We start from the raw sequence: 17,874 nt of genomic DNA, 5'->3' as shown, positions 1-17,874 counted from the left end.
TCCAATCGTTTTCAATAAACGCACAAACAAATTTTACGTGGAGGTTGCAAAAACACACTAAAGGCTATATCTCCGCAACGCTTTATCGTATTCAAACCAACCTTGGTACATGTCATCACAAGCATGACTTGAAGCAACATGCAGCGTTTCGGCGCAGCGCCACCTACCTGTCCGGAGATACGAAAAATGCCTATTTTGGCTTATAACTTCTGAACCGTTTATCCAAAAATCATAAAATTGGTCTCATTAGATTCAGGGCGTCATGCCGAGTCGACTGATATCCAATTTTACCATGTCGGCCATTTTGGATGTCGGCCATTTTGAATTATGTGCAAAAATGCTGTATTTTATGAACGCATGAACAGATTGTTATGAAACTTGGTATGGGTCATCACCACGATGCCCTGAAGTAGCCTGAGAAGTTTCGAAACAGCGCCACCTAGTGGAGAATTTTTTTTTTCAAACGCTTATAACTTTGGGTGTGGTTGACATATTTTGATGGGAGTGTGTTTTTTGGTCTCCTGAATCCTTGCCGACTCCAACGATACCAGACTTGCCAGGTTTCGGCATATGGTTTGCGCAGAGTTGTAATTTAGTGCTTAAAAAACATTTGCTGATATCTTCGAAACCGCTAGTCCGATCGAGACGAAACCAGCCTCAGAAGTTCGGAAACATAGGTCGATAGCTATACGCTAATGCCCAAATCTCAAAATATTGATAGTAAGGGGTAGTAAAATCCAATCAAAGTCAGGTGTCAGTCATTTTTTACGTGTTTTTTCATATAAATGTCTATAACTCCAAAACAAAATGAAATATTTTCACCAAACTTGACACACATATGTATGGGCTCACTACGAGGACACATAAAAAAATTGGTGGGATTGTGCCTCTTGGTGGCGCTATAATAAAACAAAACATGAAATTCCCATTGACTTCAATGCAGTATTACGGTTTAAAATGCTAATGCTATAATTTAAGAATGCACTAGTGTATCGTTACAAAACTCGGTATGTGTCTTCCGCTCTATGTCCCGAAGATATTCAAAAAGTTTCGGGGCAGCGCCACCTTGTGGTCAAAAGTTGTAATAAAATGTACAGAAATGCGAATAACTTTTGATTAAATTAACCCATTGTAATGAAACTGGTCATAATACAGTCAATGGCTCATGCCGAGAACATGGATACCAATTGTGCCATATTTTGCAAACCTATCTGTCCTCCGTCTTGTTATTTGTTAAAAACCTACTTTTTCAAACTCATCCTAGACCGTTTGTCCGATTTTCACCAAAATTGATCCGTATCGTCTTCAGACCATGCTGACAAATAGTTATGGATTTCGGATTGATAGACAAAACAGTTTTCATATACCACTGCAACAGAGTTGAGCCATGATGCAAAAATTACTCTTGAGGCTGTATCTCTGCAATGCTTTGACATATTGACACCAAACTTTGCATGTGTCATTGTCATCTCAATCTGACTAAACCACATCAGTTTCGTAACAGTGACACCTATTGGTCGAAAGTGATAAACCATTAAACCATTATTATTGACTGTATTTAAAATTTGACTGCTATTTTGCCTAAAATCAACTTAATAGGTCCTTAATGGCTCATTGTTGCAGTTGGCTTGAGACTTCCAGCCATGCTGGCATGTCTTGTCTTCTTCTTTGCGCTTGGCCCCGATAATGGCTGCTTGCAGCTATATTTATTATTCTGCTTCTTCCGCCATAGGAGTCTCTGGCAGCCCATAGAACCGTATGGTAAAAAGTTGTGAAATTTGGCACACTCATAGAGGCCAGTCTGAGCTGTCACTATAGCAAATTTGGTGCCTCTAACTCAATCCCTCTAGCGCCACCACCTGTCCAAAGTTTCACTCATATTTACGCTTATAACTTTTGACCCCTAAGGGCTAGAAACAAAATTCTTTTTTCATCGGATTCCTTGGCTCAAGCCGATTCGATTTCACCCTATGATGTCATTTTCCGGTATGCAAATTTTCCCGCCATTTTGAATTTTCTGAAAAACCTACTTTTTCGAACTCCTCCTAGGCCGTTGCTCCGATTTTCACGAAAATTGAAACAGATCATCTTCAGAGCATGTTGACAAAAAGTTATGGAATTCAAGTTGATTCGTCCAATCGTTTTCAATAAACGCACAAACAAATTTTACGTGGAGGTTGCAAAAACACACTAAAGGCTATATCTCCGCAACGCTTTATCGTATTCAAACCAACCTTGGTACATGTCATCACAAGCATGACTTGAAGCAACATGCAGCGTTTCGGCGCAGCGCCACCTACCTGTCCGGAGATACGAAAAATGCCTATTTTGGCTTATAACTTCTGAACCGTTTATCCAAAAATCATAAAATTGGTCTCATTAGATTCAGGGCGTCATGCCGAGTCGACTGATATCCAATTTTACCATGTCGGCCATTTTGGATGTCGGCCATTTTGAATTATGTGCAAAAATGCTGTATTTTATGAACGCATGAACAGATTGTTATGAAACTTGGTATGGGTCATCACCACGATGCCCTGAAGTAGCCTGAGAAGTTTCGAAACAGCGCCACCTAGTGGAGAATTTTTTTTTTCAAACGCTTATAACTTTGGGTGTGGTTGACATATTTTGATGGGAGTGTGTTTTTTGGTCTCCTGAATCCTTGCCGACTCCAACGATACCAGACTTGCCAGGTTTCGGCATATGGTTTGCGCAGAGTTGTAATTTAGTGCTTAAAAAACATTTGCTGATATCTTCGAAACCGCTAGTCCGATCGAGACGAAACCAGCCTCAGAAGTTCGAAAACATAGGTCGATAGCTATATGCTAATGCCCAAATCTCAAAATATTGATAGTAAGGGGTAGTAAAATCCAATCAAAGTCAGGTGTCAGTCCTTTTTTACGTGTTTTTTCATATAAATGTCTATAACTCCAAAACAAAATGAGATATTTTCACCAAACTTGACACACATATGTATGGGCTCACTATGAGGACACATAAAAAAATTGGTGGGATTGTGCCTCTTGGTGGCGCTATAATAAAACAAAACATGAAATTCCCATTGACTTCAATGCAGTTTTATGGTTTAAAATGCTAATGCTATAATTTAAGAATGCATTAGCGTATCGTTACAAAACTCGGTATGTGTCTTCCGCTCCATGTCCTGAAGATACTCAAAAAGTTTCGGGGTAGCGCCACCTTGTGGTCAAAAGTTGTAATAAAATGTACAGAAATGCGAATAACTTTTGATTAAATTAACCCATTGTAATGAAACTGGTCATAATACAGTCAATGGCTCATGCCGAGAACATGGATACCAATTGTGCCATATTTTGCAAACCTATCTGTCCTCCGTCTTGTTATTTGTTAAAAACCTACTTTTTCAAACTCATCCTAGACCGTTTGTCCGATTTTCACCAAAATTGATCCGTATCGTCTTCAGACCATGCTGACAAATAGTTATGGATTTCGGATTGATAGACAAAACAGTTTTCATATACCACTGCAACAGAGTTGAGCCATGATGCAAAAATTACTCTTGAGGCTGTATCTCTGCAATGCTTTGACATATTGACACCAAACTTTGCATGTGTCATTGTCATCTCAATCTGACTAAACCACATCAGTTTCGTAACAGTGACACCTATTGGTCGAAAGTGATAAACCATTAAACCATTATTATTGACTGTATTTAAAATTTGACTGCTATTTTGCCTAAAATCAACTTAATAGGTCCTTAATGGCTCATTGTTGCAGTTGGCTTGAGACTTCCAGCCATGCTGGCATGTCTTGTCTTCTTCTTTGCGCTTGGCCCCGATAATGGCTGCTTGCAGCTATATTTATCAGTTATGCTGCTCATGGTGATGCTTAATTTTTGTGGAAACCATCTAAACATTTGTGGTAAAATTAAAAAAAGAGCTAAATTAATACTTTTATTGATCAGACATGCATTAAATTGATCACAAGTGATATTTTTAATATTACAAATTAGATAATAATTGATTTAATAAATGCAAATAAATGCTGTCCATTGAACTTTCTATTCAAAAAATTATATTCAAAAATTCTATAGAATCCTGAAAAATAACATGTAGGCTATCATGGTTTCCACAACATTTTTAAGCAGCACAACTGTTTTCAACACAGATAATGTGATAAAGTTCGTTTGTGTAAGGAAGGAAGAGGACAAGGGGGTCGGTTTGACTGCTGACGCTTCTCTTTATTAGAACAAAAACTCAGTCTCTTCACACGGCTATCGCCCGTGTGTATTTCTCTCAGTCACTTCCGGGTTCCGGTTAAACGTTCCGCTTCCGGGTCAACGTGTCTCACAACTCAATGTCCGTGAGTGTGTGTGTGTCGCGTCAGCAGTCCCTCTCTCTCTCCTCGATCTCCGGTTCCACCTAGGTTTTATCCCCTCTCCACGCTCATTACTGGAACGAGAGACAGGTGTTATTAATCTGCTTCCAACCCACTCACTTACCGCTCGTCCCGCGGCTCTCTCTCCCGCTGCAGACCTCGCTGAACCACGCCCCCCTTGCCACATACCCCCACCGCCCGACTCAGGCCGGGGAGCCGTCCGGCCTGCAGCCCCCCCCCCCCCCCCCCCCCCATTTCTGGAGAGGAAATCGGCCACAGCCATCTGAGCACCCGGCCTGTGGACCACCTTGAATTTAAACGGCTGAAGAGCTAGATACCAACGGGTGATCCGCGCGTTGGTATCCTTCATGCGGTGGAGCCATTGGAGAGGAGCGTGGTCCGAACAGAGGGTGAACTCCCGCCCCAGGAGGTAATAGCGGAGAGTGAGAACGGCCCATCTGATGGCCAAACACTCCTTCTCTATGGTGCTGTACTTAGCTTCCCTCTTGGAGAGCTTACGGCTAATGTACAGCACCGGCCGCTCTCCCCCCTCCACCTCCTGGGCCAGGACTGCGCCCAGCCCCCTGTCCGACGCGTCAGTCTGCAACAAGAAAGGGAGAGAAAAGTCAGGGGAGTGTAAAAGCGGCCCGCCACATAGAGCAGCCTTCACTTGGGTAAAAGCCTGTTGACACGGCTCCGTCCACTGGACCGTATCTGGTAGCCCCTTTCTAGTAAGATCAGTCAAAGGGCTGGTGAGGTCCGAATAATTTGGTATAAACCGTCTATAATATCCCGCCAGCCCCAAAAACTGTCTTACCTCCTTTTTGGTCTTGGGCCTCGGACAGGTTGCAATTGCGGCAGTCTTATCAATTTGGGGACGCACCTGACCATGACCCAAGTGGAAGCCCAGATACCTTACTTCCACCCGCCCAATCGCACACTTCTTTGGGTTGGCCGTGATCCCCGCTCCCCTCAGCGACCTCAGGACCGCCCTCACATGCTGCATATGCCGCTGCCAATCGTGACTATAAATCACTATGTCATCCAGGTACGCAGCAGCATATGCAGCATGGGGGCGCAAAATCCTATCCATGAGTCGCTGGAAGGTTGCGGGCGCCCCGAACAAGCCGAAAGGAAGCGTGACAAATTGGTGTAATCCAAACGGCGTGGTGAAAGCTGTCTTTTCTTTGGACAATGGAGACAAGGGGATCTGCCAATAGCCCTTTGTTAAGTCCAGTGTCGAATAAAATCGAGCCGTGCCTAACCGATCAAGCAACTCGTCAACCCGCGGCATTGGATACGCGTCGAATTTCGACACAGCGTTCACCTTGCGGTAGTCCACACAGAACCTGACCGAGCCGTCTGTTTTGGGGACCAAAACTATCGGGCTCGCCCAGTCACTGTTGGACTCCTCAATTACTCCCATGTCGAGCATTGCGCCTAATTCTTCCTGAACTACTTTTTTCTTGTGTTCAGGCAAGCGATACGGCCGGCTGCGAACTACCACGCCCGGCTCGGTCTCGATATGGTGCTGAATCAAGTCGGTACGTCCCGGTAGGGGCGAGAACACGTCCGCGAACTCCGCCTGCAATTTTGATAAATCAGTGAGTTGTAACGGTGAGAGGTGATCTCCCCCAGGGGCCAGCGCGACTGATTGCGCTTTAATGCTCGCCTCTGGCCCGAGATCATCCTCTCCCCCGATCACCGTTGCCAACAACACTGATTCCACCTCATTCCATTTTTTTAGCAGGTTGAGGTGGTATATTTGACGTGCCCCGTTCCTATCGGATCGTATCACTTCATAATCGAGCTCTCCTATCTGTCGTGCGACCTCAAACGGCCCCTGCCACTTTGACATTAATTTTGAGCTCGACGTAGGGAGTAGAACGAGCACTTTCTCTCCCGGTGTGAATTTGCGTAGTTTTGTACCCCTGTTATATGACCGGCTCTGGCGGTCCTGGGCTTGCAACAAATTCTCCCTAGATAGCCGCCCCAAGGTGTGGAGTTTTGTTCGCAAGTCCATGACGTACTGAATTTCGTTTTTGGCCAAAGAAGGTCCCTCCTCCCAAGTTTCTCGTAGGACGTCCAGCACCCCCCGTGGCTGTCGTCCGTAGAGAAGCTCGAAGGGGGAAAACCCCGTGGAGGCTTGTGGAACCTCCCGCACGGCAAATAAGAGGGGTTCTAACCACCGATCCCAATTTTTGGCGTCTTCCTGTACGAACTTACGGATCATGGATTTAAGAGTGCGATTAAATCGTTCGACCAAGCCGTCCGTTTGTGGGTGATAGACGCTTGTTCGAATGGATTTAATGCCCAATAATCCGTAGAGTTCGCTCATCGTGCGTGACATAAACGCCGTGCCTTGATCAGTGAGGATTTCTTTCGGAATCCCCACTCGGGAGATCAGACGAAACAGTGCGTCCGCAACACTCTTCGCGGAGATGTTGCGGAGAGCCACTGCCTCCGGATATCGTGTTGCGTAGTCCACGATGACTAACGCAAAACGATGTCCGCGTGCGGATCGCTCTAATGGCCCGATGAGGTCCATCGCAATTCTCTCGAAGGGGACCTGCATTAATGGAAGGGGGCGCAATGGCGCTTTTGGGGCGGCCAGTGGATTCACCAACTGACATTCAGGGCAAGACGCGCACCACCTGCGCACATTGTCATGAATGCCTGGCCAAAAAAATCGGGTCATTAAGCGATTCAGTGTGGCCGCCTGCCCCAGTTGGCCCGCCATCGGGTTCGAGTGAGCCGCCTGGAAAAGCATTTCCCGGCGGCTCTTTGGTACTAATAACTGGGTTGTATCCACTTTTGTCTGAGTGTCTTGGGTCACTCGATACAACCGATCCTTAATTATGGCAAAATAAGGATACGTGACGGGCAATGCGGGTTGGAGAGACTGACCGTCGATAGAGCGGACCTGCTGAAATGCATGTTTTAGGGTCTCATCTTGAGACTGCTCCAGAGGGAAGTCATCGCGGTCCGAGAGAATCAGTCTCTCGACCCCGCTCGGTTCCTCTGAAGCTGTTCCCAAGGGTCCCGTATCAGTCTCGCCAACCTGCACTCGCACCGCCCCGTTCCTAGCCTTGTTTTCCCAAGCGGCATCCGCGCATAACGACCCCAATAATGCCGAAAAGGCGGGCCAATTTGTCCCCAGAATTAGCGGATGCCGGAGGTGGGGACTAACCGCCACCTCAATACTATGCTTTTTCCCCCTAAACTGTATCGTGACTGGGACAACCGGATATTCCACCACATCCCCGTGCACACACCGCACCTTAACCATGCGGCTTGTATCCAATGCCCCAGGCTGCATCAGGCTTTGATGGATCGAGGTTTGGTTTCATCCTGAATCCACCAAGGCCTGATATGTACCCCCCTTGATACTTACAGGAATTTGGTACTCTCCTGCTTGATCGGGGGTGGTCCGCTGGACGTCCGGGATCCGGATCATTGTCCCGATGTCCATCCTCGGACATCGGTCCACAAAATGATCCGGATCACCGCACCGCCAGCAGGCCAGCCCAGGCTTACCCGCCACCCCTGCGGCGGGGAGTGGGTTGGAAAATGAGCGCGGGGAGGGTGTGAAACCGGAGCCATTGTCGCCACCCGCCCCCAGCGGCCCCGCCCCCCTGGGCGGAGCCCGCGAACTCCCGGACGGTCCTGTGCCCATCCCACCCCGACCTCTGGGGGGAACGCGAGGAGGGCCTGGAGGACGGGACCTGGGGAGAGGGACAGGGCGAGAGGGAGAGACAGAGGGGGGAGAGAGAGAGTGAGAAGTTAGTGAGGGCTCGCCGACCCCCGGGCACGCCACCAGGTGGTCCTCCGCCAGCTGGATGGCCGTCTCCAGCGACGTGGGCCGGTGGCACTGGACCCACTCGGCGGTCTTTCTTGGGAGCCGAGTGATGAATTGCTCCAGCACCACCAGATCGATGATATGGTCCACGTCGCTTCCGCCGGCCAAGAGCCATCTGCGGCACGAGTCCCGGAGCTGTTGGGCCATAGCGAAGGGTCGGCCGGCCTCGCCCCATTCCAGGGAGCGGAACCTCTGGCGGTGTTGCTCCGGGGTCCGACCGACCCTCTGTAGGATGGCCCTTTTTAGATCCTCGTACTTCAGGAGGTTCGCTACCGGCAGATGTTGGGCGGCCGCCTGGGCTTCTCCTGTTAGTAATGGAATGAGGCGCACCGGCCACTGTGCCCGGGGCCAGCCGGAGGCCTCCGCGGTCTTCTGGAAGAGGTCTATGAAGGCCTCCGGATCGTCCTCTGGCCCCATCTTGTGGAGGGGCACGTGGACCGAGGCGCTAGCCCGCCCGGCGGCTTCGGCACGAACCTCCCGATCCATCCAGCTCCGGAACCGCTCGCGGTCCTCTTGCTGGCCGCGGACAATCGCCTCGAAGCGGCGCTCCTGGTCCGCCCGCAGGTCCAGCATTGCCTGATGTTGGTCTTGGTGGAGGACCGCGAGGGAGGTGATGATGTCCGCAAATGGCGAGGCGGAGGGCGTTGTCATGGCGGCGGCGCTGTCCTACTTCCTTCCCGGGTTTCGGCACCAGTGTGATAAAGTTCGTTTGTGTAAGGAAGGAAGAGGACAAGGGGGTCGGTTTGACTGCTGACGCTTCTCTTTATTAGAACAAAAACTCAGTCTCTTCACACGGCTATCGCCCGTGTGTATTTCTCTCAGTCACTTCCGGGTTCCGGTTAAACGTTCCGCTTCCGGGTCAACGTGTCTCACAACTCAATGTCCGTGAGTGTGTGTGTGTCGCGTCAGCAGTCCCTCTCTCTCTCCTCGATCTCCGGTTCCACCTAGGTTTTATCCCCTCTCCACGCTCATTACTGGAACGAGAGACAGGTGTTATTAATCTGCTTCCAACCCACTCACTTACCGCTCGTCCCGCGGCTCTCTCTCCCGCTGCAGACCTCGCTGAACCACGCCCCCCTTGCCACAGATAATAATCATAAATGTTTCTTGATTATGAAATCCTCATATGAGAATAATTAGTGAAGGATCATGTGACACTGAAGACTGAAGTAATGATGATAAATACAGCTTTGATCACAGGAATAAATTACTATATATTCACATAGGAAAAAAACTGTTTTAATTTGTAATAATGTTTCAAAATATTACTTTTTTAACTATTTTTCATTACATAAATGCAGCCTTGGTGAGCAGAAGATACTAAACATTAATCACATGATAGCCTACTTTATTGTCAATAAATAGCCTACATCGAGATGACTTGAAAAACACACATAAAGCATATATTGTCGCAATCGTCTGATTGTCGTCGTCACGTTTCATCTCTCATAACGATTGTTTTCCTTCAGCAGCGTGACTGGGTATTACGAATCCACTATTGGACTTTCTATGTGAGCGCCCTCCTTATATTAGGAATCGAAAAAAATTACAGGTCATGCATAGATTATTTTTTGTCTCTGAATTTAAATCTTGATGTATTCACATTGGTTTCTATGTAAATACACTTGCCCGTGACCTCAAGAAGCGCGCTATAAACCGAGGTTAGAGAAGGCTGTTTTTAGTGTCCCTGTTAACTTGGCCGTCGCCGCGCAGGGTAACGCCGGATCGAATCCCGCTCGGAGCGGGTCGACTAGGATCGGTGAGACCCAGTAAAAGTGCGGGGGACGAAAATACATTTTATTAAAAGTGAGGGGGACATGTCCCCCGCGTCCCCCGCGTAATCTACGCCCATGGTCATGGGTGTGTTCTGGGCGTAACTTGCCATAAACCAATCAAAGTCACATCTCCTATTATAAGCCAGTTGCACTTGCACCATGGCGGAATTTGTGAGCAGAGAGTCTGAACATTTCTCCAGAAGAGAGTATACTTTTATTTTTAGTATTTAAAAATGTTTGTGTGCTGCTGCGCGTCCCTGTGTGTGTAATAAGCTGAGTGTACTCATGGTGTGGATGCACCTATAGGCGCAAATTACTAATGCACCCTTTAAATAACAACAGAAAAAGTATTGTTTCAGTTGCCTCAAAATATCACTGTACCAACAATGCGTCTGAACACACCTAATTTTCAGGCCAGCAAGCCCATGGGTGCACAAATGGGACCAAATGCAGTTTCTATTTGAACAACGGTGAGCAGGATGTGAAAATGATAACTGTTGGGCTGAAACTACCAAAAATCACTTGCATCATGCCTGGCACCACATTGCACCAGGTGTATGATAGAGCCCTTAATGTCAGTCTCCAAACATGTTTTCTAGAACACTTAATTAAAAAAAAATAATAATAATTATTATTATTGTATTTAATTTTTTTTTTTACTTTACATTTAATAATTTTTTGCAATTTACAAATTCTAGGGCTATCACAGAGAGGAGAATTCTCACTGCACCTATTTCAGTCATGTTGGTTGGTTGGTTGTAGAAATATTTTATATGTGGTATTAAAAAAATATATGCTTACAGCAGCTTTAAGATGGCGCCATTCTGCCGTGATGTTGCGTGTATGTGGAGGTGTATTGTGATTTTTATTTGAGACATTTTGCCACTTATTTATAGCATAATAGTAGAGAGAGCACAGGAATGTTATAGGAATTGTGAAATGCTGCAAGTGGGATTTAAACTTGCATTGCCCATATATGTGCACTAATTACTAGACCACAGCTCCGACCAGAACCATTATTAAAGAAACTGCCACAACTTATCTTCACACAGGTGTGCAGTGCGGTACAAAATCAGGACTTCACTGTGATCGAGGACTACTGCACTGGTCTGAAAGCCCTGCTTTACTTGAAAAGCATTGAGGAGCTCCAGGACTGGGACGGCCAGTCTCCGCCTACGGCCCGCCATCAGAAGGGGAAGCCTGTGCCTATGCTGGAGCAAGTCAAAGGAAGCGTGAGAGACTTCACAGCTGTGTTAAAACACACGTTTACTGATGATTACCACTCCCCAACTTCCTCTCACACTGTTTTCCTTATTACAGTTCTCTGACACGCCATTAAGGAGCTAAACGCAATTCCCATAATTCTACAGCTTTAGGAACAAGTGCTCATTAATGCAGCATTAGCGTTACACCCGCGGACTTGCTCCCATCCATTTACTTGTTGTTAGTTCGTAAAATTCCTTGTAATAACAGCGCTGTCCAATACACAAAGTGCCCGCTTGCACTTCTGCGATCTCAAAGGTGAAAGAACATTATAGTGCAGTGCTTAGTTGTTATGGTCCTATTTTACCGTTTCTCCTGCTAAAACGAAGCACTTGGACCAAATTGAGGAGTTTTAACCCGGCTAAGGTTAAAGTAGGCACAAGGTCTTGCAGATGGATTGAATTTTTCCAAGTTTGAATCACCAAAAGAGCTTTGACTTCCAGGAGAAAATAATTGGTTTATTTTATATCGCAACTCTTATTCCTCGCACACGGCATTTACATAGCAGCAAAAATATAATATAGAATCAGAAAATGAGATTGGACAAAGGCAGCTTTTCACGCGTTTAATGGTTTGTACTTCACGTGTACGTTCAGCCCCCTGTAATCTCCCTCATTATTTGTGCACAAGGAATATTAGGCGGCATGTAAATGAGCAAAACTTCAGTAAACTCCTTTCAAAGCAGCGAATTAAAGGCCTTTATCAGATCACAGCCTTTCTGCTAATACACCAGCCGAGGGAAAAGCTTTGAAGCCCGCCTAGTGTTTTCTAACGCGCTAGCTGCGACTTCTCAGCTTCTGACTGCAAGGCGGCTCAGCGCAATAGTTTAAATGCTAATGCCAAATGAGCGTCGGGGAATGAAGGAGTAAAACGAAAGGGAAGCAGGCTGATAAGTGCAAGTCATTTCCATGTCGATAGGACATTAGTGCTGGAATTGTGGCAACAATAACCGAGGCCCTGGGAAAGCCGAGGGAAGCTGTGGAGTGTCGTGTAGAAACATCAACATCACCATGTGTCCCCAGGCAGCACAGAACCGCATTCAAGGTTCCTGCTCAAAAGAAGGAAAAGTCACTCACCGCACGGGTCACGGGGATGTGTGCTTGACAGGCGGTCTTTTGTAAACCGAGAGAGAAGAAGAAAAATCAATGAACATTAGACCATGTGAGCATTGTACTTCACGTCTGCCATTGTACAGCTCAGGCAAGCTGCTTCTCTGTCAGATGGATGTATAAGAAAAATAGATTTGCATTTATTAAGGGAAATAACCAGTGCTTGCAAGGGGAGATGTGATAAAGACCAATCAAGTGCATTTTGACATCATTGCTGCCAAACAAAGATGTGTTTCATTTAGAACATGTCGTTTTTTTAACTTCATAATTGGGTGCTTTATCAGAAATGTAAAGGAAGAGCAACACGATTCAAAAGTTTGTGGTCAGTAGGATTTTTTTTAACGATATGCTTTAAAATGACTAATTTATTCACCAACAGTAATGCATTTTAAAATTACATAGCGCAGGTGCACTTAGGGTATATCCGCATCCTGTTCTGCTAGTTTAACAACAGGAAAAAAAAGAAAAAAAATATTTTTTTCTGTTCATTAAAAAATCCTGAGGGGGATGGGGGGGGTGTGGGGATGGGGGGAATCTCCATTTCCACTTCCACAAAAAAAACTATTCAGCAGCGCAACAGCTTTCAACACTGATTAGAAATGTTTCCTGATTTAGCAAATCTGCATATTAGAATTATTTCTGAAGGATCATGTAAAACTGAAATAAATTACATTTTTAAATTTAAAGTTGTAATAATATTCCACAGTATTACTTTTTTTACTGTTTTTTTTTTTATATCTATATATAATAAATGCAGCCAGACTTCAAGAGACTTCATTCACATTAAAAAAAAATCTCTGGAACTATAGTGTTTTATTAAAATCTATATTTTTTATTAATTGAATTGAAAAAAAAATCTGCACTGATAGATTTGATCATATTAGCTAGTTTACTTGAAAATTATTTTTAAAGGATAAGAGGCACAGAATCCATTCATTGTTCCTTCAATCATTCGACCCTGTTCAGATTAGACCGAGTTATTCATTTTATCATCATTCTGGTTTTGAAGGATAGCTTATATTTTTTAACCATTTTATTGCGTCTTTTTCCCCACTATTTCCTAAAGTTTTCAAATCATATTTTCAATTAATTTTATATTTTTTGTAATGGAGAATCTATCTCCAGTGCTGCTGTGATTATCATCACATAATTATTATTATTATAATATCTTAGATTTTTCCAGAAAAGTTCATATTTGGTTTGCATTATTTATATTTATTGGTTTGCGAGCTTACATTTATAAAGGCTTTTCTCCAAAAAGTGAGAAATATCATTACCATCACATGTAGTGCATCCAGACCGTTTCAGTCAGTGTATCCAAGATGTGATCGTAAACCAACAGGGGAAAAAGATAACTTAAAAAACTGGTATTTATCTTATAATAGGATGATTACTGAATAAGCAGTGGCTCTGACACACACACAGACACACACACACATGCACACAGGCTCCATCTGTTCTACTTTCTCTCCTAACCAGGGCGTTGTGTCGCCCCTGACAGTGGGAGGCAAGACAACCTTGCTGAAGGCTTCATTACCATTATAGTCCTGCCAGGCAACACTGAGCTGCACAGGCAGCCAGACCGCTGTTTACAAGTGTTAATACCCCCACGGTCCGGCCTAGCTGAGAGAAAGTGGATCAGATGTCCAGCAGACACACAAACAGGCAACAGTTTCAGTGCTGCACTGCCTAAGCGCAGCGTTTTAGAAATGGCAGCGGAAACCCAACCGCTCATCCCCTGAGAGAACGGCGCTTGCTGTCTCAGCGAGAGGAAAAAAACAAACTTGTCTTTTGCTGAACGCTCCCTTAGGCTTCGTTTTATCAACCACAGCGACTTCTGTGCTCTTCTTTCCTTCACGTTGTGGTGCAATCAAGCTGCCTTTTTTATTCTTTGTGGTTAACAAATTTTCTTATACCCCTCGCTATCCTTCATCACTCTTTCTTATCTCTTCTGTCTTCGGTTTGGTACTGTTTTTCTCTGTCTTCCTTCTTCATTTGCTCTCGCTCCGTCTTTAAAGCTTCATATAAACCGTGTCCGGACTGGTGCTCGGCTGCTCACGCACAGTCTCATCGAACTTGCCACAGGTGAGCTGTCAGTCAAAGGAGGTGCTGTCTAAAAGCGGGCTGACAGCTAATATCAGTCTGGAGGCCTTCACTGGCTGACACGGCACCTTCTTGTATCCAGGCTTAATATGCTGAGACGACTATAAAGATCCCATTTATAGCTTGAATTCCCTGAAAAGGATTAAAAGGTTTGAACATCCCAACCAACTCAACCCAGCAATATTAGCTCAGTGGCACAAGTTTAGAGGCGGGCTACCTGTTTGACCTAGCCACTGACAAACAGAGTACTTGTTTTAACACATTAAATGGGTGATGCATTGAGAAATCAACTTTCCCTTGAGCTTTAGATTTAGATATATAAAAGGTCATATAAAAGGACAAACGATCATGAGCTTCATTCTTACGCCATCGCGTTACGAAACACACACCTCTACAGAACGTGTAATTCAGTAGCCCCGCCCACCGACTCATGGAGCTGATCGGCTCGCTGGCCAGCAGCAATAAACATGTGGAAGAAGATAGCAAGATATTGTGGAAGAACACAGATTTGCAGACACAATGTTGTGCCTTCTATATTGGATCCGACAGGAAAGGTGCAACAAACTTACGTGAGTAAAACATCTTTTTTATATGTAGTTCTATCAAAATCCAGTATTATCATGGCTATCAAAATCCAGTGTTCTGTATTTTGCGTACGTGAGTTTTTGTTGTAGGTGGCTATTGTAGATGGCTATAAAAAAATAAAAATAAATGTGTACTGTGCTAATTAACTGACACTTCTTACAGCTCTTACAGGTTGTTGGCCATGTTTGTTTCATTGCTTCTATTTCTCTCCCCTTTTTTGTAAGTCGCTTTGGATAAAAGTAGGGCTGCACGATTTGGGAAAAATATATAATTGCGATTATTCTGATTAAAATTGCGATTGCGATTTAAAATGCGATTATTGTTATTATTATTTTTTACAAATGAAAAGTGTGTATATAACTGTGTTTTTATATTAACCTGACTAATAACAATTATTATGATTATTATTACTGCTAAAAATATATTTAAAAAAAAGAAATATTACCATTACAATAACATTTTCATAATTACAAATAAAAAAGAGTATGTCAGAATAAATATTACAATACAATACTAATACTAGTTATTATTATTATTTTGGTAATATTTTACAGAAAACTTATTTTACAAAACAAAACAAAAACAGCTGGGTTACTTATTAATAAAAGATTGTGTGTGTGTGTGTGTGTGTGTGTGTGTGTGTGTGTGTGTGTGTGTGTGTGTGTGTGTGTGTGTGTGTGTGTGTGTGTGTGTGTGTGTGTGTGTGTGTGTGTGTGTGTTGTGTGTGTGTGTGTGTGTGTGTGTGTGTGTGTGTGTGTGTGTGTGTGTGTGTGTGTGTTGTTTATCTGTGATATCAATTTCTTAAAGTCTTTAAAAAAATGTGTACTGTGCTAATTAAATGAGACTTCTTACAGCTCTTACAGGTTGTTGGCCTTGTTTGTTTCGTTGCTTCTATTGCTCTCCCCTTTTTTGTAAGTCGCTTTGGATAAAAGCGTCTGCTAAATGATTAAATGTAAATGTAATTGTAGTACTAGTCCCGGGGCTGTACCAGACCAAACCGTATGCCCGTCGGCAGAAATTCTTTCTTGATCTGGGCGCGCATGTGTGCGTGTTAGGGGTGTACAATATATATCGTCTGCGATAATATCGTAATAGTCGTTTTAACGATGTGCATTCTGACATTGTCAAGTATATCATTACGTGGTGTGTGTGTGTGTCTCAATCTGCTCCCTAGCCCATTGACTTATGTCCTAATCAGGGCCCTGACTACTGGACTCGGGAGCTGATAGAGACGCAGGATTAGTCTTAAAGATTAGACTATTGCGGGTGCACGCTTGCACTGCATGTATTTTTAATAAATATCAAAGGAAGAACCCAGATATCAGCATGATAACAAATGTGATATTGATTTTTATATAAGTTAACTAAACAAGAATGAAATAAGTGACTTTTTAGACACCATATTGCCCATTTTTACTCCATTTCACCAACAAAAATAGTTCAAAACAAAGTCACAGCACTGTAATCTCGTCTCTGAGCAACACACGCAGTGTTTTCCATACTGAATGAATCAGCTTTTTGAACAAATCATTTGAATCAATGATTCAGTGAATAAGACAGATTAATATAGTCAAATGATTCGTTCCTGAATGAATCAGTCATTTGAATGAATCGGTTGAATATCAATGACTCACTCATTAACAGTGACTTGCTGCTTCCTAGTGGTGGTTTTAGTTTCACATTTAAAGAAACTTTTCATGTTTTAAATAATTACAAATATCGATATTCAACATTATGTGTTTAAAACATCAAAACGTTATTTATACATTACTACAGTTTATTTGTCACCTAAGTTCATTAACCAGTCAGCAACAGTCAATGCCACTTCAAATGCAGCTTTTGTTTCCTCTCCATTGCAAAGATGAACTTTGTTGATACTCATTTTGATAAAGACAAACAAACCCCCTTCAAAATAATCTCTCACTCATGTGAACTGAACTGATAGGGGCTAGATATGACAGCGGAGCTGAAGCTCATTAAATATGCAAATCTTCTCCAATCCTAGCAGTGGGTGTTTACTTCCAAGTCTCCAGTGTGTCACACCCATCAAAACCTAGCGTTCAGAAGACAGCCTCAAAACCAGTGTAGACAATAGCCTATTACTTATTAGTTATGAAACACAAACGTCAAAATAAAACTCACAAACGTCATTAGTTGACCTCAGACAACAGTATAAAAAAAGAACAAAGCCAGTTCAAGACACCTTTAATTGTTTCTGTTATTCTGTTTGGTGATATTGGTGGCACAGAAATCACACACATTATCTTTTAAAGCCTTTCCCCCCAAAAGCATCCCATATTCTCCTATCTAGCCGTTCAGTCCGAATCATGTTTATTCTAGGTGACATATGGGGTCATTAGTGCATAGAGATGTAAACGGGCCAATGGAGAACAGTTTAGAGAGCGCTTTAGTGCGCATTAGCTATGAAGAGATCCAACCGGACGCTGTCCCGTTTGTCTGGCCAGAGTGAAGATGTACTGTTATTGCCGAGCGATTGTCCGACTGCTCAATGGGGTCTTTCATTAGCGCTCTTTCATATCTGACCCACGAGCAAATGGCCAATCACAATGCATAACATGCTGCTAGCGTCGTTCTGGGAAGCCGTAGTGCTGCGAAAGTGTGATGGCTAAAAGCAGGGGTTGGACATGAAATTACGATTGAATAAATGTATGGTCATTATATATATCAATCTGCAAAAAAATCCAGATATAGTGCATTAAATGATTGTTCTGAGTTATGATGTTAAATAAAATAATAGTTAATATTAGTTTTTCTGGACCCACTTTATATTAGGTGGCCTTAACTACTATCCTACTACTAGGAT

The 17,874-nt window shown here is 43.8% G+C and overlaps 1 protein-coding gene across 1 annotated transcript in view; it reads left to right on the top strand.

The window, feature by feature from the left end:
• The window catches only part of dpyda.1 (dihydropyrimidine dehydrogenase a, tandem duplicate 1), a 266,445-nt gene that overhangs the window by 233,034 nt on the left and 15,537 nt on the right, over nt 1-17,874 (top strand). Inside the window, exon 19 of the mRNA XM_067435665.1 lies at nt 11,043-11,222. Within this exon, the coding sequence (XP_067291766.1) occupies nt 11,043-11,222 (180 nt within the window). The remainder of the gene's footprint in view (nt 1-11,042; nt 11,223-17,874) is intronic.

The sequence above is a fragment of the Pseudorasbora parva genome, chromosome 24, assembly GCF_024679245.1.
Source record: "Pseudorasbora parva isolate DD20220531a chromosome 24, ASM2467924v1, whole genome shotgun sequence".
Classification (NCBI taxonomy): Eukaryota; Metazoa; Chordata; class Actinopteri; order Cypriniformes; family Gobionidae; genus Pseudorasbora; species Pseudorasbora parva.
Note: the sequence above shows the minus strand (reverse complement) of the source record. Positions and strands in the feature narration are given on the sequence as shown.